Source organism: Rhinatrema bivittatum, chromosome 13 (genome assembly GCF_901001135.1).
Source record: "Rhinatrema bivittatum chromosome 13, aRhiBiv1.1, whole genome shotgun sequence".
Taxonomy (NCBI): domain Eukaryota; kingdom Metazoa; phylum Chordata; class Amphibia; order Gymnophiona; family Rhinatrematidae; genus Rhinatrema; species Rhinatrema bivittatum.
In genome coordinates, this window is record NC_042627.1 from 58,450,809 (window position 1) to 58,474,467 (window position 23,659).

The 23,659-nt window shown below is 42.2% G+C and overlaps 1 protein-coding gene across 3 annotated transcripts in view; it reads left to right on the forward strand.

Moving 5' to 3' along the window:
* GALK2 (galactokinase 2) overlaps positions 1-23,659 on the forward strand; it is a 146,157-nt gene that overhangs the window by 109,947 nt on the left and 12,551 nt on the right. For all 3 annotated transcript variants that reach the window (XM_029574524.1, XM_029574525.1, XM_029574523.1), the window contains 2 exons: positions 4,288-4,440; positions 17,420-17,630. In XM_029574524.1, the coding sequence (XP_029430384.1) occupies positions 4,288-4,440; positions 17,420-17,630 (364 nt within the window). The remainder of the gene's footprint in view (positions 1-4,287; positions 4,441-17,419; positions 17,631-23,659) is intronic.

The window sequence follows — 23,659 nt, forward strand, 5'->3', positions numbered from 1 at the left end:
AAAATGGTGTGGGGTCTGTATCGGAAGACTTATGAGGAGGGGCTGAAGAATCTGAATATGTACACCCTGGAAGAGAGGAGGTGTGGGGTGATATAGATTTTCAGGTACCTGACAGGATTTAATAATGCACAAACTTTGAACCTTTTCCATTGGAAAGGAAACAATAGAACTAGGGGTCACAAAATTAAAATCCAGGGGGAAAGACTCAGAACCAATGAAAGGAAATATATTTTTTCATGGAGAGGGTGGTGGATGCCTGAAATACCCTTCCAGAAGAGGTGGTGAGGACAAAAACAGTAAACAAATTCAAAAAGGCAAGGGATAAACACTGTGGATCCCTAAAGGCTCGAGGATAATAATGAAGAAAGGGTACATGGGGGTAACCTGCAGAGAGCAGCAGTTAGTACCTTTAAGCAGAAGGCATAGGGGATTACTACCCTTAACCAATTAGCCTTGAATATTTTGACACAACTGAAACATCGCTTTCTGCTTTGACAATGGGGTGGTGAAAAAAGGGTATTGGATTCTGAAGACATTCAATGCTGGTCCCAACTTTTACTGCCTGAGGTACTGATATGCTGACACTGGGGATAAAGCTTCTATGGCCAAGTCCAAAAGCCAAGAATATTCAAGCTACATTGTCTGAATTATCAGGAAGGCTGCTCACCAGTAAAAATGTTACAGTAATTTTGATATGAGTTTGACAGTTGCTTGGTTTTGCTTGTAAGTATTACTATTCTTAATATAAGGCATGGGAGTAACCTGCACAGAGCAGCAGTTACCACCCTAAACAGACACATGGGGGTAACCTGCATGGAGCGGTAGTTACTGCCCTTGGTGAACACTTAGGGGTAACCTGCACAGAGTGGCAGTTGCTTCCATGGGAAGCTTGCTGGATAGGCTGGATGGACCATTTGGTCTTTTTCTGCCGACAATACTATGTTACTATGTTATTTCTAAGTGCAAGACCCATATTTCAGTAATACACAAGGAAGATAAACCTAAAGACCTCTATGAGAACTAAGAGCTATTTTACTATTAAACTCTGACACTAAAATCCTAGAAAAAAAAGTTAGCTAACTGGATTGAGATACTAGTCCCAAATCTGATCCACCATGATCAAATTGGCTTTATTTTAGAAAGACTGTCATCAACCAATGTCCAGAGACTGACCAATATATTAGATGAAATCCAGAGAAAAAGATCAAATGCTAGAAAAAAGCATTTGAGGATTAGAATGGGGATATCTGCATCGATGGTGGGGGTGGAAGGGAATTGGAACCAAAAAGTTACTTATAAGGGCCAAGAGTAACAGATAAGTATGAAAACAAATAGGTGTGAAAGCTTGCTAGGCAGACTGGATGGGCCGTTTGGTCTTCTTCTGCCGTCACTTCTATGTTTCTATCTGTTCAACCTACTAGAATCCCAAAATTTTGGAATCAGTTTCCTAAACTGAATTAAAGCCTTTCACTCCAAAGCTAGAGTGGTAGTCATAGTAAATGACTACCACTCTAGCTTTGGAGTGGTAGAATTCACATATTGCCTGACAACTAGCTGGATGCCCATGGTCCACACTGTAAGATAAGAGAGAATGATAAGATACTACTGATAGAGATAGAGGAATCAAAACAAAATATTTTACATAGATGATGCCATGATACACCTACAATACCCAGAGAACTCAGTCCCCTATCTGCTGAAGAAAATATCTGACATTTTGGAGATCTCTGGCTACAAAGTTAATATAGGAAAGGTAGAAACCCTAGCTCTGGGATTTAATGCTCACTGACCTCAGTCAAATTAATTTCATTGTGGCAAGGTTTATAAATTGACCCCTTAATTCTAACCTCTAGAGGAGTATTTTAGCATACATTTCTTAGATGTGATCATGCATACCATTAGTGGGAGGAGTTAGGATGACCCATTGGGTTGGTCTTTTGACTTTTGGAAGGAACAGTAGGTTCCAAGTGAGTTCATGGAGAATTGCTGAAGCAGTCAGATACAAGAAAGAGCTCTCTTTCTGCTATGCTGTTATACTACACAAGAAGAATTCACCTCCAACAATACTGACAACACAATATTACAAATTTGTGGTTGTGCTGTTATACTATGCAGTCAGGCCCTGTGAGAATCCTGCTGTACCATAGTTTTTGGAAACTGCTGTCAGTTGTTGTTGGAGATCTGCAGAGAAAATTGTGGCTGGTCTTAGATTGCTGCTGGAACCTATTAGCTGGTAAGAAAACCTGTCTCCGTGCATTATTAACTTTTGAATATTAGTTTATCGTCCTGTGAATGCCATCGTATTGAAGTTGTGCTTTCTTATTGCAACCTGGGAGGAATCTCCTGATGGGATCAGTAAGCAAAATCCTATTAATGGGATGGAAGAGAGCTTTCTATAACAATGCTTATTTGGGATGAGGGAGAAAATGGCTTGGCATGGCTGAAACCAGTTAATGGAATTAATTGATTGGATTAAAAGTGCTGGAGAGCACTGATGCATCCCTGGTCAGGTATTCTTATAATGTGGAAGCAAAAGTGACCTGTTTAAAGTTGCTCTTTTTTCCTCTGACTTGATCAAGACTTAGCTATTTGCCATTTTGTTGTTGCCATTACTATTTTGATTTATCAAGACTTGTTAATGCTTATTTTCCTGTGGGGATTAGTTCTAAAATCAAGTATCCTGGAAAACAGCTAGAACCTGTGCAGAGATTTCCTTAACTGCATTAGTAGGAGCTGAACAGTTCCTGACACCAGAAGTCCTGAAGAGTGAAGCCAAAGTAATGTAAAGAAAATGTATGTATTTCCTGTAGGCCTCAAACCCAGCCTTATAGAAACATGGCTACATAAAGTAATGAGCCAATCGGTAAGTATCTTGGGATCCATATCCTTAGTAATTTAATGAGGTTATATAATATAAACTACAAACCAACACTGCAGGCAGTGAAACAAGAACTAGATAGATGGGTTCCCTCTCTGTGAACTGGCTAGGCCACGTGGCAACCGTTAGAATGACAATCTTCCCAAAATTACTATATGTTTTCAAGAGACCTTCTTCACTAACTTGAATGAAATATTAAAGAACTGTATTTGGGGAAGGAAAAGAGCTAGAATGAGATGGGAGACATTTTAACTTCCCACGTCCTGTCTCGGTATTAAAGTTGCTATTATTAAAGCTAGTATGCTGTATAATAATCCTCTTAAGACAGCACAATAGGCAGATGCAGAGAGTAGCTTCTAGACTTCTGGCTTTTTTTTTTTTTTTTTAGAACATTGGCAAAACTAAATAAGTGCAAGGGTGACAACTTGGACCCACTGGGACCCAATCACTTATCAAACTAATGAGCCTCTTCCATGAAAGTAGTAAAGAAAAAGATTGGAATAGTTGATGATACTTTATAACAAAATCCAGCACTTCAACAAATTTGTGGCCCTAGAGTCTGCAGAGTAGGCAAGCAAGTCAAAAAAACGTGTTTTTCTTGTACCTCAACTTTTTGTTGAGAACAAAACTTTCCTTTCCCTGTAGCAGATAATAGATTAGACAGTCATGAGAAGGTCTTTCTACCAGTACTTCCATCTTAGAGATTTTGCAATGAGAAAAGAACATAGAATATACATTTTAAGATGACTACATGAGATAGAGATCTGCTCCTTGGGATCTGCTGGGTACTTTCTACACTGGTCAATTAGAGACAGGATGCTGGGCTGAATGGATCTTTGGTCTGACCCAATTTGAACATCTTACGTTTTTATGCTCTTATTTGAAAGCTACTTTCTTCATCAGGATTTTGAATTGACGTGCTGAAGGGAGAAAAACTCTCAAATGCTAGTCACAAATTCACAAATGCATTAAGTTAGTCCAGTGAAAAGGTGTCACCTACAATTTGTTTGTTCACCTTTATTTCTATCGATATATAACAAACTTTTCTTGAAAACAGGGTCCATTGGTTTCTAGGCAAGAGCGTTTCAGGCATGAAACCTTGATGATTGGTGCTACTGTTCACAAGTTTCAAACTCGTGTTAATTCAACCCTTTTTTGTGTTGGTAAGAGGTGTAAATTTACCACTTCTTAAACAGCTATTTACTAATGTTATTTATTTAGAAAATTTACAGACTGCCTCCCCGGCCTTCAATTGGATGCTCAAAGCAGAGTACAACTCTGTACTTCATTCCAGCATGTGCGTTCTCCTTATTTACAAGAGTAGTATCGATATGGTAAATGTGAATTTTGCAGCTGAACTCATTGACTGGTAACAAATTAAAACTGATGGGTCGTATTGCTTTCAACAGGCCAAGTTAATAGAATTCAGTCCTCTGAGAGCAACTGATGTGAAGCTTCCAACCGGAGCGGTTTTTGTGATTGCTAACAGTTGTGTTGAAATGAATAAAGCAGCAACTTCTCATTTTAATATCAGAGTGATGGAGTGTCGTCTGGCTACAAAGGTATGGCTTGTATCAAAATGAAAATGATCATTAAGAGTAAATGCATCTACTTCCTATAACGATGTGGAGTAAACTTAGCCTGCGCCTTATATTGACTCCTGAACAGGTGGCACTTCTCGTTCTATTTGAACCCTTCTTGGCCCATGCCAAGTTTAGCTGCTATTTTAGCATTCTTGAAACTGAAGCAAAGCAGGTCAGATGTGTTCCCCTGCAATATCTCTAGAGCCAGATAATTACAGTATAGTTCTGTTTCATTAAATGCCAGAGACGATGAAGATGGCAAATATTGTTTTCTTGCTTGCTGTGCTTTGGATTTTCCACACATTAGAACACCGAGAGAATGATTAAATTCCTTTAAGTTCTTTCTTAGGATTACAGTGGTGACTGAAAACAATGTTGTTCCTTCAAGTGAGGAATCTGCCCAAATGAAAAGAGAAAATCACAGAGATCTGCTTTTTAAACAATAGAGTACATTGTTCAGACACCGCGGGAACGGTGAGATCCTGTAGCAAATTATGGGTTAGCATCATTCTGTGTGAGTTGTGACCAACAAAACATAGATAACTGTCAGATGGAAGTTTGCACTATTGTAAAGAGCAATTGTAGTGCTCACAAATTTTCTGCAAAACAAAAGCAGCTGTGTCAGCCAAATTCCGTGTACACTGCTTTCTGTCTCCCTCCTATAGCGCTCTGAAGTAAGTTATGTTACAGACAGACCATTTTTTGAGTTTGTGTAGTACACTGTAGTTCCCACCAAACATATACGATCTGTAGAAAAGAGGGTGATTAGATTATGTCTGGTGCTCTGGATTTTTTGTTCATTCAGTGGAGACTTCACTGTTAAGCTAAGTGCCTAATTTTGTGAACTTTTATGTGAAATAAATTTTAAAAATTCAGAAAAATAGATATCGACAGTGACCAGTGATTCTATTTAATGATGCTGTTTATCCACTAAGTCAGTTGACAGTGGTTTTCTGTTATGACATAGTGGTATCTATGGTATGAAGGTCACTCTATAATTTTCCAGTTTGGTGCAAGTTTTTGGAGAGGGGTTGGTGTGGTACATTACATATTAGTCACACATCTGTAAAAGGACTGAAATAAATAAAATCCTCAATAATATTAGGCTGAAAGGAGCTTGATTCCAGAGAACTATTAGAAAAGATTTCTCCATGGAAAGAGTGGTTGTTGCATGGAATGGTTTTCCAGTGGTGGTGATAGAGACAAAAATGACAACAGGATTCAAGAAAACCTGCAGTGAGCACAGAAGATTCTTAATTACAAAGGAGTGAAGGCAAGGCACAGATCAACTGGGGTCTAGGAGAATGGAGTGGGAATTAAATTGGACAGACTAAATGGGCCTTATCTGCTATCATATTCCATGTTTCCCTAAGGCAATAACCCTGCTTGGTAAAATGGATGCTTGTCTTGTTCTCCACATCAATTTGTTTTACATTTTCTTTGATTTATACAACTTAAGTTGCTAAATTCTGTAGAGTCTTACATTTAAGGCCTGCTCTTGGAAAGGTAGGGGTTAATTCCAGTGGAGGGACACACAACAATTTTGCTTTTGGTGGGGTGAAGAGCCAGTACTGCCCCAGGTGTTGCCACCATGATGGAGCTGTTTTCCTAGCTTGCAGCCCCATCCTTCTCCTGCCTGGACCCAGATATTGTGGTCCCATCCCCTAGCGATGTCGGTGCTGATGATGGCACTGTCTCAGACAACATGTTGCTGCCCGAAGGTCGCCACCAAGAGGGTGAACCAATGGGAGTTTGGAGATGATTTAGCTTTTATACTTTGGAATAAAAACGTATTGTTCCTTTCCGGTCTTCACAGTGCTAGAAGGGGGCAATAAGATAGTTGGGCAGGATTGCTCTTAAGTATTTTTGGTTTGTTTATATACATTTTTTGTTTTATATTTTATGTTATGTTTTCTAAAACAATGTTGTTAGTCACTTTGAGTCATATCTAGAAAAGCAAGTTATAACTGGGAAATGTAACGTAATGAATGGCACTGAGCTTTGTGCCCGAGAGGGTGAGTGTCAGAACCAGAGGCTGTCATCAGAAAAGGTCCTGAGGGGTACCTGAGCTGAGTAAATGCTCTCCCCCTCATCTTCTCCTCAGATTGAAAGGTCCATTATAGTGCAGCCCTTTAAATACTCAAAACACAACTTTGAAATCAACATGCTGAACGACTGGCAGTTTTGTTCACATTTCTATCTATTGTAATCTCTGTGAACGGCATTAGTGCTTGTCTTACCTAGCTGTATGTGCAGAAGAGTGGGAGAAGGGATATTCTGAAACGTTTACATGCAAAACAACACCTTTGAAGCTATTTGCAGAGTTAGATTGGTGTCTTAAAGCATAGACTTCAGAGTTTTGTGAATTTCTTGCAGTTATTCTCAGACACACTTAATTACTCTGGGGTTTTTCAGTCTTTTTTTTTCCTTTTTAGGCACATGGTGTTTTTGTCCATCTATTTTAAACTTACAAGGGAATAATTATTAGTCTGTGTACAGAACTTATTCATAAGCTTACACAGAAGAAAGGGTCTATTCTGGAATCTAATACTGGGGAGACATAGGCTGGGCTTGGTAAGAAACAGGTTTTTAGGTCAATTAGAAGCTGTAGATCAAAGTAGCTAAATATGGAAACTGAAGACTTGCTGCTGGCGACGGCAGTTCTGATATTTTCAGCCAGAAGATGGAAGGACTGCTGCAGGAATCCTTGGAGCCCTGTGCCTTCTCTGGGTTCTAAACTTTCGTTTCTGTGTTCTTCCAGATATGTTTTACTTTTCAGAGCAAAGTTGTAATAATAAAAATGATATGGATTAGGAAGGGCTCGGGAAGCACCTGATCATATTTGTTGTTGTTAAAGAGAGAGAGTTTTATTTTTTTGCAGATGCATATATGAGGGCTTACAGCAGCAGGTTTAAGTTCGGTCACCCGCTGGTGGAATATTGCTTCATTCCATAGCTGATGCATGTTATATATCGGCTTGTTATTACATGAAGGGTTGCCAACTGGCCCCAGATTTTCAGGACAGGCTGATGCGGCCTTGGTTTTATCCCCACTGCATGCATGGATTTGTAGTCTTGTTTGGGAAATGCAACAGAGAAGTCAGAACTGCAAGTCTACAAACAATGAGGTAAAACCAGGATCGATTCTACCTGTCCTGAAAATCTGAAGCCAGTTGGCAATCGTAATTACCTGCCAAGGAATATCTGATACATTGCATTCTCCTGCTTCCTGGCAAAATGTTATAAATAAGAAACATATAGAATTGCATACCCTAGAGTTTCCCAACATCTCTCCTTAGTATGCCCATTGATGTCTTCCTCACCCTCCAGAAAGAGAATTTGCATGCATCTTTGCATCTTTTTTTTGTTGCTGTATAATCAGTCAGGATGGGGACACAGAGTGATTCCTGCTGAAGTATCAGAAACCCATCTTCAAGCCACCTGGATGGTACTCCTAATTTCTTTCAGTAAGCATTCATAATGGATCCCAATTCTACCGACCGACCGACCTGATTTGATATTTGTATCGAGAATGTCGGTATATAAAAATAAAAAATGCTAAATAAATAAATACCATCACTCCCACACATTCGTGGTTTCTGAACCTCCTAAGTCAGACAGCCAGTCTCCCCCAACACATGACAGATTCTCAAAATACAAAGCAGACTACTATTCTAGATGCTGCAGCAGTGGCTGACCAAGCTGATAAAGACTCAAGAATCTGCCTCTCTTTTTCTTTCACTCTCGCTTATTCAACCCACTTTAATCCATGCTGTTGGTAGTGGCTCTAATGCACATTTTAAGAGCAGTTCTCACTCTCACATGCCCTGTTCTGCAATTTTTCAGCACACATAGCAGAGCATAACATTCCTGGCTCAGTTCTCTGGGCTGGAATCCCAGGTACAGGCTATAAACAAACCTCCTGCCAGGAATTGCCATGAACACTTAAAAAAAAAAAATGCTTAAAATTATATATTCTTAAAAAAAAAAAAAAAAAGAAAAAAACCTGGTAGATATTTTCTAGAATGCGCCTTATCTTTACCGCAGGAGTCTAGTAGCTGCATTCTGGGGGCCACATCAGAAGGAGGGATGTCTTGAAAGCTCATGCTGCTGCATCTTTGTCTAATCTTCATGTTGGTCCAATAAAAGCTTTCACGACCCTCAAAGAATACAGGTTTCTTAACTTTAAAATAGGAAAAAAGGGATGCTGATAAGAGAGAAAGACATGGGTGAATTTTCAAAATCTTACAGCGGGGTCATACATGTGACAAGGCATATACGTGCATAAGTAGCCTCTGTGTGCATGTTAAGGGAGTTTTCAGAAGGGCGGGAGTAAGTGCGTACTGTTGCTGCACAGAAAAATATGCACGTACAAAGGGGGGATTTCAAGGGCATTTCAGCGAGGGATTTGGAAGTACGTGCTTATTTATGTATTTTACAAACTGAATACGCTTATACATCATCAAGTGTGCGCATGTTTTTGTACCTGATGATCGTCGCAGATATTACATCTGACTTCTCTTTTGTGTGCAGTTTTTGGGTGGGGGGATGTAAAGCAAGTGACGAACACTGTGGGTGAACCGTGAAGATCTAGGTCAACAGGTGGAGGTCTCTGCTTGGAAATACGCTCACAAGTATTTTCACATGGGAGCTATGTTCATACATCAGCCACCTTTATAAAACAGCTAATGCCATGCATAACGTGAGGGCTGTTACATGTACAGGTTACTATTATCTAGTGCGTAAAATAGATGCATGTACTTTTATAAATGACAGGTGCATAAACTGTGCGGATCTCTGTAATAAAGAAATGCGTGTACTGAAGCATGTGTGCCTACTTTTGGAGCAGTGATACACAATATTTTATAAACTGTCTCTCGCTGCATGATTTACAAAATACAAGTATATTTTTAGGACCCCCTCCTTATGCATGTATGTGTCGCGTTATGCCCACTATTGAAAATTAGCCACCCTAGGTCTTGTTTCCAAATGTGTGAAAATGCATCAATCTTTCGTTACTACCAGGATGACTTGCCTGTTGGTTTGTTGGTTTTTTTTGACAATATTCAAAAGGGATGTGCCTTCGTTTGTAACAAAATAGACAAATGAAATGATAGAAAAAATATGAAATTTCATATTCTATCATCTTTAGTGCACACTCTTTCTGTAACATAAAACAATGAAAAAAAAAAAAAAAGGGAAAACATTAACAATAGCGAAAAATGAGCCCCAAACAACATGACACGAAATGGCATTTTTTAGCCCTCACATCCCTAGTATTCAATAGATGAAGTAAGGTCTACAAATCTTATTAGCATGTACATAGAAAGCAGAGTAAATATATATTTGGTACCAGCACTAATAGTCATTGTTTAAAGTCTACTGTTATTTAACATACAGAATAAAGGAACATAAAGCTGAACAGAAATTAAACAGAACTATAACAAACTTCCTTCTCTTCCTCCCCCCCACTGACCCAACCTTGGGACAGAAAAAAGGAGAGGATTGGAAGACCCATAAATCATGAAAATGAACATGCTATTAGTGATAATATATTGACTCATAAAGATATGCCTTGCCACGTGTATAATTAGGATCATCCGGATTTGCATTTCCTGTAATGAATTGAGCATCACCTCCAGTGAAATCTGAATCATCATTCAGGAAATAAGAGAGAACTTTTTCCATTTTGTTATAAAATGGAAAGACAGAAGCATGTCACAGTCCCGAAAACTCTCAAATATTTGTCATCTTTGCTAAGAAGCACAGGTCTGCTTTTCGGAAGGCAGGTACTTTTCCTGGCTCAGCATCCTCGTGGTAGTGCTGCATACTGCCATGCAGTAGACCTGGATATCATGCCTAGACCTTGGTATCTTTTCATTGGCCTTGCAAAGGCTGGAGATGGGCATCCCAGCCATTGCGCTGCAGCAGTGCCTGTGGGTGGGACTGAAGCTACACCTGTACCAGGTTTCATAGGGAGCAGAGGACTGGGAAGAGCGGGAACCTCCGGTAACTGTGAATGAAGGCTCATCACAACATAGCTGTAAATGGAGAAGGTTCTGATTCAGCTGAAATTGAAAAGAATGGGAGAAAGTTACCCTGTTAAGGGGGAAAAAAAGTGATGGGGTTGGGAGAAGGAGGAATATGCTTTTCAAATAAAGAAAACCAAGTTCCTATCAAAGCAGAATTAACCATAAGAACATAAGATATGCCATACTGGGTCAGACCAAGGGTCCATCAAGCCCAGGATCCTGTGTCCAACAGTGGCCAATGCAAGTCACAAGTACTTGGCAAGTACCCAAACATTAAATAAATCTCAAGCTACTATTGCTTATTAATTAAAGGCAGTTTATGGATTTTTCTTCTAGGAACTTATCCAAACATTTTTAAACTCAGTTACACTAACTGCTGTAACCACATCCTCTGGCAATGAATTCCAGAGCTTAACTATGCGCTGAGTGAAAAAGAATTTTCTTCAATTTGTTTTAAATGAGCTACTTGCTAACTTCATGGAGTGCCCCCTAGTTTTTCTATTATCTGAGAGAGTAAATAACTGATTTACATTGACTTGTTCAAGTCCTTTCATGATTTTGTAGACTTCTATCAAATCCCCACAGCCCTAACTTCTTTAGCCTTTCCTCATAGGGCAGCCGTTCCATGACCTTTATCATTTTGGTCGCCCTTCTCTTCTTTCCTGGCTAAAAGTCATAAAGCAGGTTTAATATCACCTTGACAAGTAATAATAGGGGGTTATGGTTCATGCAGCAGGTTGTGTGTAATGTGCAGAGTCTGAGAGCTTTGCTACTTCTTCTTGTAGACTGTCATGCAGCACTTCCTTCTAAACTTGCTTAGATACATGAATGGTAGCCTTCATTACTAAGCTGAGAATATTGTTCGTTTTTTTCTTTTTTTTTTTTTTTTTGCAAAACTACAGAATATTTTGGCAAAAAAAACCAAACCCCAACAACAAAAACAGGCTTATCCACCATTGGGATGACCTCATGGGGAGCAGCTGGCATGAGTGGCCGCACTCCTCCCTCCTTTATTGCCAGGCCTGTGTGCAGGAGAAGTTTTGTAGGGAGGAGGAGGAGGAGAGTGTAATGGGTGGATATCTGCCTTCCTAAAATACGTCTCATCTTCCCTCCTCCAACTCTGCTCTCCCACAGTCTGAGGCCAAGCTTCTGTCATGTAGCTCGCCTGACAGAATCCAGCTTGAACTGTAATTACAGAAATTGGTATGCTGTGCTGGCCCCTCAGTTTTTAAAAGAATAAACTCGACTGTCACCTCCCCACCCCCCCCCCCCCCCCCCCGCTGCTCCCTTCCCCACACCGTCAACCATGACAACAGCCAGATCCACACTTCTTCTGCAGAGTGCCTGATGAGGGACTGAGTTCTTGACTAGCAGATGAGAAAGGAGAAGAAGGCTTGGCTTCTCTGGTTTTCTTGGCCTTGAGCTGGAGAACACTTACAGCTCAAATGTAGACTGTAAAGTGACTAGCAGGTTAGCTGGCCACTGTTTCTTAACATTAGCATGTTTGCATTTTTATGGCTTTTACTAGCTGACCCTTTGTTACTGGTGTTTTAAGTAAGCAAAATACATTTATTTTAGCATATGTTTACAGAAACACAATTTAAGAAAGAAAAATCATTTAAAAAACCGGCTGGGAAAGAATAAGTCTTGTAGAATTATTACCTATCTATTTTGCTTCTGGCATTGTTAAATTTGTTATATCGTTCATTAGGGCAAATCTGAAAGTCATAGCTATCAAGGTGCCTGGGAAGTAAAAGTAGAAAACATCGCACTTATGTCGGGTAATTTGGCCAAGCAAAGCTCAGGGTTTTAAAAGTCTTCTGTGCACTGCAACTTACTTTGCTCCTTATAAACTGTCTGCGTCTATACATTAATTATCTAAAAATTCCTTGTCTCCTTGACATGGTCAGATCATACTGCTTATAAAGGTTTTAAAAGTCAAGATAAATGTATTTTATTGTATATACAGTATTAAGCTACTGTTGGCCTTATAAGTGTGGTCTCAAACATGTTCTAAAGGTAGGAGAGTCACAAGATGAAGCTGGGAGTGAGTCTGACTAAAACTCCTCTTATACTGATAAGAGAAGCTTACTGGGTCTCATCAAGGGAAACAAATGCTCCTTTTCTGATAGTTACCTCTTTTCAGATTGTGATATTAGATTTTGCACATAAAATCCTCTTGCAAGTCTGAGTACTTAATGCACTGAGAGACCAAGCCACCTGATTTGTTAATGGCTGCATTCCAATTAATAAAAGCAATAATCTGCCTTGATTAGGGTATCGATTGGAAATTAATATCCTTCCCCCCCTTTTCTTTTGTTCTATTATTTTACGGTATATATATCTTTAAGCAGGCATTCCCAGCCTAGCTCGTCCAGCCCCCCCACTCTTTCTGCCATGCTAATTTCATTATGCTATCTATCATTTCATCATAATGGCAATTACGTTAGAACCTTGCCTATTATTATCCTCACTACATTAGAAAATTTTATATATTCATGATATCATATCTCCATGCTATAGATATTTTATTACTTTTATTGTTGTATATATAATTTATTGTTAATGTTAATTGCATGCGTTGCACCAATTTGCACTCTACGCCCTTGCATTGTTAACCCCCCCTCCTGTTCTTCCTACCCCCACTGTTTCGCTGTATTTCTCTCAGTTCCATGTAAACCGATATGATGTATCCACGAATGTCGGTATAGAAAAGTTGTTAAATAAATAAATATATGAAAGACAATATCAACCCATCAGATTTAGCATTCTTCAAATTACACAGGTTTGTTTGCTTAGTTTGGGGGAGCAAGGAGTAGGGAGGTCATGTGGGATTGGGGGGCTGAAGTGGCACTCAGTTCAGCTCTATCACCTGGAACATTTGGGGAGTACTGCCCCCATGACTTCTCCTCCCCCCAAAATTACACCTGTGGCCCAGTTTGGGGGTAACCCAGAGAAAGACTACAGAATTTAATATGTGAAAAACAAATTATTTTCTCTCCTCAAGAAATCAGTTAATGCCCCTACCATTCCTCAATTATATTCTGACCAAATCTTTATTGTCAGTTAACGCTCTGTCCCTCTAAAGTCATTGGTAAGTACTTAGGGACCCTCTATTCATAAAGGGGTTGATTCACTCATTTAGAGGTTGAGGTGCATACAAATTCAGGAAGGTCAGCCAAATATCTTATGTGTTCTTTGGGAAGAGGCTTCTAGGGAGCCTGAATAGAAGCAAATAGGCCACCAATGAATGCATAATGAGGAATCCCCCACCCACCCTCTGCATTATCTGCCTCATTAAAATATGCATGAGGCTCACCTCGTTATGGACACGTAGAGTCACTCTGATGACATCTGTAACTTGTAGCAAAAGGCGAAAATGTATTTGTGTGCATAGCGGCAAATATGCACATAAGCGGGCGACTTGTACACATATCTCCTGGTTTTGGTGCATGCAGGACTTTTAAAATCTACCCGCAAATCAAGTGGCTTGCCTTTATCTACGTTTATTAATGCCCTCAAAAACATGTAGGAAATTGGTGAGGCAAGACTTCCCTTGGCTAAAATGTTGACTTTGTCTCATTAATCTATGCCTCTCTATATGTTCAGCAATTTTGTTCTTTATTATGGTATATTGCTGTAATTTTGTATTTGTTTACCTTAGACTTAGTGTTTGGGTACTTGCCAGGTTCTTGTGGCCTGGATTGGCCACTGTTGGAAACAGGATGCTGGGCTTGATGGACCCTTGGTCTGACCCAGCATGGCATGTTCTTATGTTCTTATATACTAACTGACACTTTGGGGTAGATTTTCAAAGGGTTACACGCGTAACTCCCGAAAACCTACCCCTGCGCGCACCGAGCCTATTTTGCGCACGTATGTCCCGGGGCTTCGAAAAAGGGGCGATCCGGGGGCGGGGCCGTGGACGTGGTGGCAGTCTGGGGGCGGGGCCGAGTGCTCCAGCAGCCGGCCGGCACGCGCAAGTTACTCCTGCCTCAGGCAGGCGTAACATTTGGAGCAAAGGTGGCGGGGGGGATTTAATTAAGGCTGAGGGGTGGGGAAGATTGGGGAAGGGAGGGGAAGGTGGGGGGGGGCCAAAAAAAAGTTCCCTCCAAGGCCGCTCCGATTTCGGAGCGGCCTTGGAGGGAACGGGGAAAGCCATTGGGGCTCCCCTTGGGCTCGGCACGCGCAAGGTGCACGTGTACACCCCCTTGCGCTCGTCGACCCGGATTTTATAACATGCGTGCAGCAGCGCGCACATGTTATAAAATCGGGTGTACATTTGTGCGCGCCGGGTAGCGCGCACAAACGTACCCCGCACACATAACTTAAAAAATCTGCCCCTTTGCTTATACCATATAATACATAGATATAGATTATTTGTAATTCGCCCTGAGCTGTAATGATAGAGCGTATAAAAATATAGCAAAATAAATAAAATACCTTTTCCTATTTCTACAATTTTTATTCTCCATCATTAAATGACAGCTAATCTGCCCATTAAGGGTCAGCATTGAAATTTCACCAGGGAAACCACATACCTTCATCTTACACAGATTATATAGTGCATCAGAGCTCACAAAAGCAATGAATGTACCAACTCATGACAGCAAATGTAAAGTCAGTAAGAGACAGAGCCTCGTCTGCCCCACAGACTGATTCTAGATCTGCCACCCACAGCCTGCAGGATTCTGTACAAGGCATATTCCCTACAGGGGGCTTAGCCCTCATCGACACCACCTCCTCAGATAGAGATAGTGCCCACCTACCACTTTCTCAGCTCTGCACACCATCAGATATTTAATTTCCCATGCCATGTGTAAAAAGAAAAATGGACACCCCTGGAGGCAGAAACAGTAAATGCTGTCAGTCATCTTTCTAACAGGCTGCTGGTCATTGTCCCAAAGAGGCAGAGGAAATCTTTCAGCTATGGCAAGTGAGAGTAAACAGATCTCTTTACATGGCTATAATGTGCTGCTTTAGCAAAGGTGCTGAACACTATATAAGTGAAGGCATCACATGCTCATGCTTATTGCCTGGGCAAACGTTTCTGCAGCAATTAACCCCCATCCGCCTGCCTTCCTATAGGTGGTTTTCCCTGTCCAGTACTGGGACACTGAGGACTACCCTTGGTGATCCTCCTGTGGGATGGTAAGTATCACCTCATGTGGTGTGAGAATGAGTGGTAAGAGTTACATTTTTGTATGTTGTGAGTTGTGAGGAACAGGCTGCCTCCTCTTTTGCTTTGCACTTACGGTGTTCGATGGTGTTGTGTGTGTGTGTGGTCTTATTTCTAAGTTGCCTATTTTTCCTTTCAGGTCCATAATGATATACTCAGCCTGCATTGCTGGGATTTCCATTTCCCACACATACTACCACCCAGAGGAAGGCATTAGGCACCCAGGGAGCTCCACTCCCCTAGAAGGGCTTCAGACTACAGAAATATAATTTTATGTTTTCATATTTTCAGCGACTAATGTATATTTCCCTTAAATGTGGTGTCTGGATCTTTGATAGATTTAGTGATGTGTGAGCATGATTGATGGATGTGAGTGAGGGGATATGGTTGCATGTGTACAGTGTAGGTTCAGGTAGTGTATATATGTGAGAGAGGATATGAGGATGAAATAGGGAAGGGAAGAGAATGTGTGGTTATGAGAGGCTCAGGATATTTGTGTACAGATAGCCTCTGCTAAAACACTTCTAAAAAGACAAGTGCCATGGTCTCCATGGCACTGGAGCGCACTGTACTGTATCGGCCTGATAGTAAATGATAGTGCTGTATTTCATTTATATTGTGCTGTACTTGTATACGCTTTTTATTTATTTTTTTAAAATCTCTATCAACTACTTTGGAAACAAGCAGGTTAAAAGAATTTTATAAATAAATAAAGACTGGAATGGTCCATCTGGTCTGCCGAATGCAGTTTAGGGTTATGACTGTGACCCTGGGAAGATAACCCCAATGTGTTCCTATTGCGGAGAAAGTATACCGTTTCTTTAAATTGGCAAGAAAGCCTACCAAAATGGTCCCTTTTAAGATGCCTTTCCTGACACATTTTTCACATTTCAGATGAATGGAATAGGGTAGAAGGCGCTATGACTCAGTTATCTTGATTTTCCTTGGGAGTGAAAGAAAACAAAAGGGACATTTACTCCCATAGAAGATAAATGAGACTTATAAGGGGAAAAAAAGGAGGCAGCTTAAACTTACTTCTGCCTTAAGGAAGAATAAATATATTCAGGGTAGAGGCCTTTTGGAGGTGAATAAAAGCAGTGTACATGTGGGGGTAGATATCCCTTGCTGGGCCGGTTTGGTAGCAGAACAGAGGGCTATGGTGGCTCTGCCTCCCTCACCCCTATCTTTTTTCAAGTTGTGCTGAATAGGTATTTGTCAATCTTGAATATCTCCAGAATAATCCTTTTAAAAACAGGTGCTATTTGGAAAATCTGAATATCTGACACTACATGCCGAAAGGCTGCACAAACCTGTAGGGGTGAATCAACTGGGAAGGGATATCAAGGAGGTGTATAAAATCATGAGTAGGATGGAACAGGTAGATAGGGGACGGTTATTTACCCTTTCAAATAGTACTGAGAATAGGGGGCTGCCGGCGCACATTTCCCCGGGATAGCGGCTAATGGCGCTGTCCCAGCCCATCCCCCGCCCATACCATACCCTCAGCTGGCACTTCTGCGCGTCGTGGGGGTTTTCATGCGTGGCCGGGCCCATTGTAAAATGTGCGGCACGTAGCCCTTTGAAAATGTACTTGCTAATGTGTAACTTTTTAGTCTGCACATAAAATGGTGTACTTCTAAAACTAGGGATAAATTTATATTTGAGTCACACTTCGCCTAATTTAAAATGTTGAATTTATGTATATTTCAAAAGACAACTACAACTATTCCTTTCATTTTAATTTGTAGCTGATAGCAAAATCACAAGGCCAGGATTGGAGAAACCTGTTGAAGCTAGGGGACGTGCAGACTAAACTAGGGGTTGGCTTTGAGGAAATGCTGACTCTTGTGGAGAAAATACTTCATCCCGAGCCGTACAGCAGAGAGGAAATTTGTGAGTGCTTGGGAATTAGCTTGCAGGAGCTTCGTTCTACCATCCTTAGCCAAAACACACAAGATGGTAAGTCTATCGCTATCAGAGTTGGTTTGTAAAGAGGGAGAACAATATGTTGGAACTTGCAAAATCTAACTTAAGGATGACCTTGTACTGATGTTTTATTGAAGGCAGAAGAACTTATAGGATTTTATTTTCTTGTAGGGTCAGTAATTTTCAAATAGCCTATGGAAAAGGCTAAAGTTGGTGAGAAATTTGTACCTGCAGACTTTAGGCCGAATTTTCAAAATAAACACATGCATAAGTCCACTTTGAAAATTTGCCGGTTGTCGCAGTACACACACATACAAGCAGGAAATGAAACCTGGTGGATTTTCATGATGCATTTTTACAAACATTCTTTTGAAAATCCAAAGTATGCATGTGAATGCTTTCCTTGCCTTAACTCCAACCCCTGCAACGTTTACCATGAGTCTAAAGAACAGTAACGGGTAGATTTTAAAAAATTGCTCGTTCGCGTACTTTTGTTTGCGCACCAGGAGCAAACAAAAGTACGCTGGATTTTATAAGATACGCGCGTAGCCTATAAAATCCAGGATCGGCGCGCGCAAGGCTGCCGATTTTGGGCAGCCTGCGCGCGCCGAGCCGCGCAGCATGCCTCCGTTCCCTCCGAGGCCGCTCCGAAATCGGAGCGGCCTCGGAGGGAACTTACTTTCGCCCTCCCTTCACCTTCCCCTCCCTAACCCACCCCCCCGGCCCTATCTAAACCCCCCCCCTACCTTTATCCATGGATTTACGCCTGCCAGCGGGCTGCTGGCGCGCCGAGACCCGACCCGGGGGCTGTTCCGGAGGGCGAGGCCACGCCCCCGGAACGCCCCCAGGCCGGCGCCACGCCCCGGACCCGCCCCCAAACGCGGCATCACTCGGCGACGCCCCTGACACGCCCCTTTTCAGAAACCCCGGGACTTACGCGAGTCCCGGGGCTCTGCGCGCGCTGGCGGCCTATGCAAAATAGGCGCGCCGGCGCGGGAGGGCCCTGCTCGCGTAAATCCGGCTGGATTTACGCGAGCAGGGGTTTTAAAATTCGCCCCTAAGGGCATAATCAAGTAACACCCATGCTTTTCCCCACACAATGCCCAGGGTAATTTTCAAAATCTGAATTGTTTCTTTTGTGAATTGTTGCTCTGTGACTATTGTCTTTGTTTCTGGTTTTCTGCTCAAGTTATATGCTTGATGTATTGTGATAAATGAAAAAACATGTGTGTAAATTCCTTTGAAAATTACCCTCTGAATTAAAAATGGCATTGAAACAATATGAAATTTTAAATATAGTTGAAACTTGTGAAACTTGCCACAAATTCTTTAAGATAAAATGTGTGTGATTGTGTGTATGTATATACACAGTTTCACCAGGTACAACAGATTCACAGTATGACGGTAACTTTTAAACAGGCGCGCGGGTGCCCATGTGCGCACGTTCCTCAGCCCACGCTCAGGGACATGGCCATTATATAACATATGCATGTTATAAAATAACCTGCCTGCATGAATATGTGGATGCGTGCCTATGCATGCTAATGCCTCTTTTACCATGTAAGTAGGGAGATTTTAAAAGACATGCGCTCCGACACCATTACCAGTTTTACCAGTTTGTTCCCAGTTCATACTGGTAAGGAATAGGACTTCCTAGTTAACAGCTTCCCTTCTCTCCTGATAGCACCGACCCTTAAAACCCCACTGATCTATCTTTATTTTATTACTTCACATCCTCCATAGCAGAAGTAAAGTTATGCAGCCTGTGCGCATAAGTATTTATGCACTGATTTGAAGTTGAAATCCAGGAACGCACGTGTCCTGCCCAGACCATGCCCCCACACTTTCTGGAACTTTTCATTGTGATTGTAGCGGGAGATACGTGCACACTCAGGTGGCTTTTAAAATCCTCTCAGCGCGTGCTGGCCTGACATATTTGCGTATCTCCAGGTACTGGCGTGCATCAGGCTTTTAAAATTCACCTTTGTGTGTGTATGTATGCATATATATATAGATAGATACATAAAGATGTTCTGTAATATTTAATGGCTGTGGTACAACCAAGTTTCTATTTTAGGGCCTAATGTACTAAGGGGCGGATTTTAAAAGGGTTACGCGCGTAATATACACGCATAACCTTTTAAAACCCCTCCTGCGCGTCGCCGGGCCTATTTTGCATAGGCCCGGCGACGCGCGCATGTCCCGGGGCTTGAAAAAGGGGGCGGGGTGGTCCTGGGGCGGGGTGGTCCTGGGGCGGGGTAGGGGCGGGGCCGGAGCCTCCAGGCAGAGCGGCCATTTGCCGCTGTGCCCGGGATCGCGGGCCGGCCGTTGGCCAGCGTGCGCAACCTATGCCTGCCCAGAGGCAGGCGCAACTTCTAAGTTAAAGGTAAATGGGAGGGTTTAGGTAGGGCTGGGGGGCGGGTTAGGTAGGGGAAGGGAGTGAAAGGTGGGGGGGGGGGGGGGGGAAGGAAAGTTCCCTCCAAGGCTGCTCCGATTTCAGAGCAGCCTCAGAGGGAACGGAGGAAGGTTGTGCGGCTTGGCGCGCGCAAGGTGCACAGAGTGCACCCCCTTGCGTGCGCCGACCCCGGATTTTATAACATGCACGTGGCTGCGCACGCATGTTATAAAATCAGGCGTAGATTTGTGCGCGCCGGGTTGCACCTAAATCATAAAACCTGGCCCACAACATTTTCCCCTTAGACACAGAAAGAGAGAAAAAGCCTTAGTAAATCAGGCCCTTAGTAATTTTAGGAATGATGGGTGCATCACTTAAGAGTGACCAAATCTTTCAAATCTAATTAACTGAGAATAAATGTTTGTTTTCGCCCCACCACTCAATATATATATTTTCTGAATAAGATATATTTAAATCATTGCAGAGCAGGGCTAGATGCTTTGTGAGGATAATTTTCAATGGGATTTTTGCATGTCAAGTAGTTTTTTGCCAGCAGAAATGGCCCTTTAGAAAACTGCATGGCCAGTAGAGTGTAAAATTATGTGCATACATACATATATAGGTAGAGTCTGGGTAGGGTTGGGACTTAGGTGCATACTTTTTGATTTTAAAACGTATGCACAGAAATTCAGTAAAACTATGTGGACCAAACAGGCAGACTTTTATATGCATAAATTTACATTGAAAATTGATATAAATATTGGAGGTAATTTTCAAAAGATTTTACATGCATAAAAGCACTTTTGAAAATTGCTACGATATATTCTTCTTTTATGCACATTAACTCCTTTAAAATTACTCCTATGTGCATGCTTGCTGGCTAACGTATGTGCTATTTTATAACATTATACCTTTTATGTATAAACTATTTAAAAATATATTTTAAGAAATAGTTGTCTCATACATATTTTCATTCTCATGTTTGAAGTTTGTTAGTTTGGTTGCATTTAACCAGGTCACCGGCCTGTATCACCACTCCAAACTTATGCTCCAACTTAGTCCTATGTATACAGTGCTGGGTTCCATCTTGGGATTTACCACCCAGGAAAAGTACCAGGGGGTCATTATGGGACAAGACACTAGGGATGTGAATCGTTTTAGGACGATTAAAATTATCGTCCGATAATTTTAATATCGTCTTAAACCGTTATGGAACACAATACAATAGAGATTCTAACGATTTATCGTTATAAATCGTTAGAATCGTGAGCCGGCACACTAAAACCCCCTAAAACCCACCCCCAACCCTTTAAATTAAATCCCCCACCCTCCTGAACCCCCCCCCCCCCAATGACTTAAATAACCTGCGGGTCCAGCAGCGGTCCGGAACGGCAGCGGTCCGGAACGGGCTCCTGCTACTGAATCTTGTTGTCTTCAGCCGGCGCCATTTTCCAAAATGGCGCCGAAAAATGGCGGCGGCCATAGACGAACACGATTGGACGGCAGGAGGTCCTTCCGGACCCCCGCTGGACTTTTGGCAAGTCTTGTGGGGGTCAGGAGGCCCCCCCCAAGCTGGCCAAAAGTTCCTGGAGGTCCAGCGGGGGTCAGGGAGCGATTTCCCGCCGCGAATCGTTTTCGTACGGAAAATGGCGCCGGCAGGAGATCGACTGCAGGAGGTCGTTCAGCGAGGGTTCCGGCGCCTCGCTGAACGACCTCCTGCAGTCGATCTCCTGCCGGCGCCATTTTCCGTACGAAAACGATTCACGGCGGGAAATCGCTCCCTGACCCCCGCTGGACCTCCAGGAACTTTTGGCCAGCTTGGGGGGGGCCTCCTGACCCCCACAAGACTTGCCAAAAGTCCAGCGGGGGTCCGGAAGGACCTCCTGCCGTCCAATCGTGTTCGTCTATGGCCGCCGCCATTTTTCGGCGCCATTTTGGAAAATGGCGCCGGCTGAAGACAACAAGATTCAGTAGCAGGAGCCCGTTCTGGACCGCTGCCGTTCCGGACCGCCGCTGGACCCGCAGGTTATTTAAGTCATTTGGGGGGGGGGGGGTCGGGAGGGTGGGGGATTTAATTTAAAGGGTCGGGGGTGGGTTTTAGGGGGTTTTAATGTGCCGGTTTTGCGATTTTACGTTTTTTTGATTTTTCACGATTTTTCACGATATTTTACCCCCCCCAAACGGCAACAATATGATTCCCTCCCCCTCCCAGCCGAAATCGATCGTTAAGACGATCGAGGACACGATTCACATCCCTACAAGACACTGAAATCTTCAGCTCAGTCTGTAGTGGCAGCCAAAAAGAGCAAATAGAATAGTAGGAATTATTTAGAAGGGAAAAGAAAAGAAAATTGGCAATATAATAATACCTCTGTATCAATCCGTGATGTGGCCACACCTTGAATACTGTGTGCAGCTGTGATCATCAGACCTGAAAAAAGATACAGCAGAGCTAGTAATAATACAAAGAAGGGCAATAAAATGATTATGGAAATGGATTCGCTCCCTTCTGAAGAAAGGCTTATTTAGTTTGAAGAAGAGGCAACTTCGAAGGAGATATGGTAGAGGTTAACAAAATTAGGTCTGGTTTGGAACAAGGAAATCGGGAACAATTATGTACACTATCAAACAGTAGTAGGATTAGGGGACACTTCCTGAAATCAGCAGATTTAAGAAGATATTTTTTCAGTCCATGCACAATTAAGCCATAGAACTTGTTGCCAGAAAATGTGGTTACAGATGCGCTTCTGGTGAACAGGCCCATAAATAATTATTAGCCAGACACACTTTGGTTTCTCTATCTCCTAATCCTTGAGAGTGTACAGGTGCAGCAATCTCCTGGGTTTGGGGGAATCTACCTTAAAGAAGCTGAAGAAAACTAGATTTTATTCAAACATTCCTCCAGGAAAAGGGTCAAAGCTACCTGACTTATTTGGGAAACTTTTCTTCCAAAGCTCAATGCTCCAATAGTCAACCATCAGTATGAGAAAAAAAAAAAGTTCGAAACTTGCTGGGCAAACTGGATGGGCCGTTTGGACTTCTTCTGCTGTCATTTCTATGTTTCTGTGTTATATAATGCAATATTTGCATGATTGCATCAATAGGATGCAACCCTTTATAGACTTCCTGGGTGAGGTACATGGAGTTTGCCATCAGGCATTCCTGGATACAAAGGAATGTGAATGTCACCTCATTCACTTTTTTATGAGTTCTTTGAGCAACTAGGGGATTCAACCTTCCACCATTGGAACCCAAAGAATGGCATGGCTACAGGCTAGCAGGCTATGAGAGGACATCCATGAGAAGTTAATGGACATTTCAAGCCTGTGCGACAACCAAGAAACATCATGTAGTACTCCAGTCTTTGCCCAATGCCACTCATCAACTGTCAGCACAGGGGTGGCTGAAGACGGGGTTGAGTTTTTGATGGGACTAGAACCTTCCTCTCCATCTAAAGGGAGGGAGAATTCAACTGTTCCTCCAGGATTGGAAGAAGATCATAAGGGAGCACTGGGAGCTTACGTTTTTGCAGTGCGGGTACCACTTGTTTTTCTTCCACCTGCTAGGGCATCACCATTGCTTGATCTTCAAACCAGATCCATCTCAGATCCAGTTTCATTCCAACAGTGGACACACTGTTTCTCCAATGGGCAGTAGAGTTGGTCTC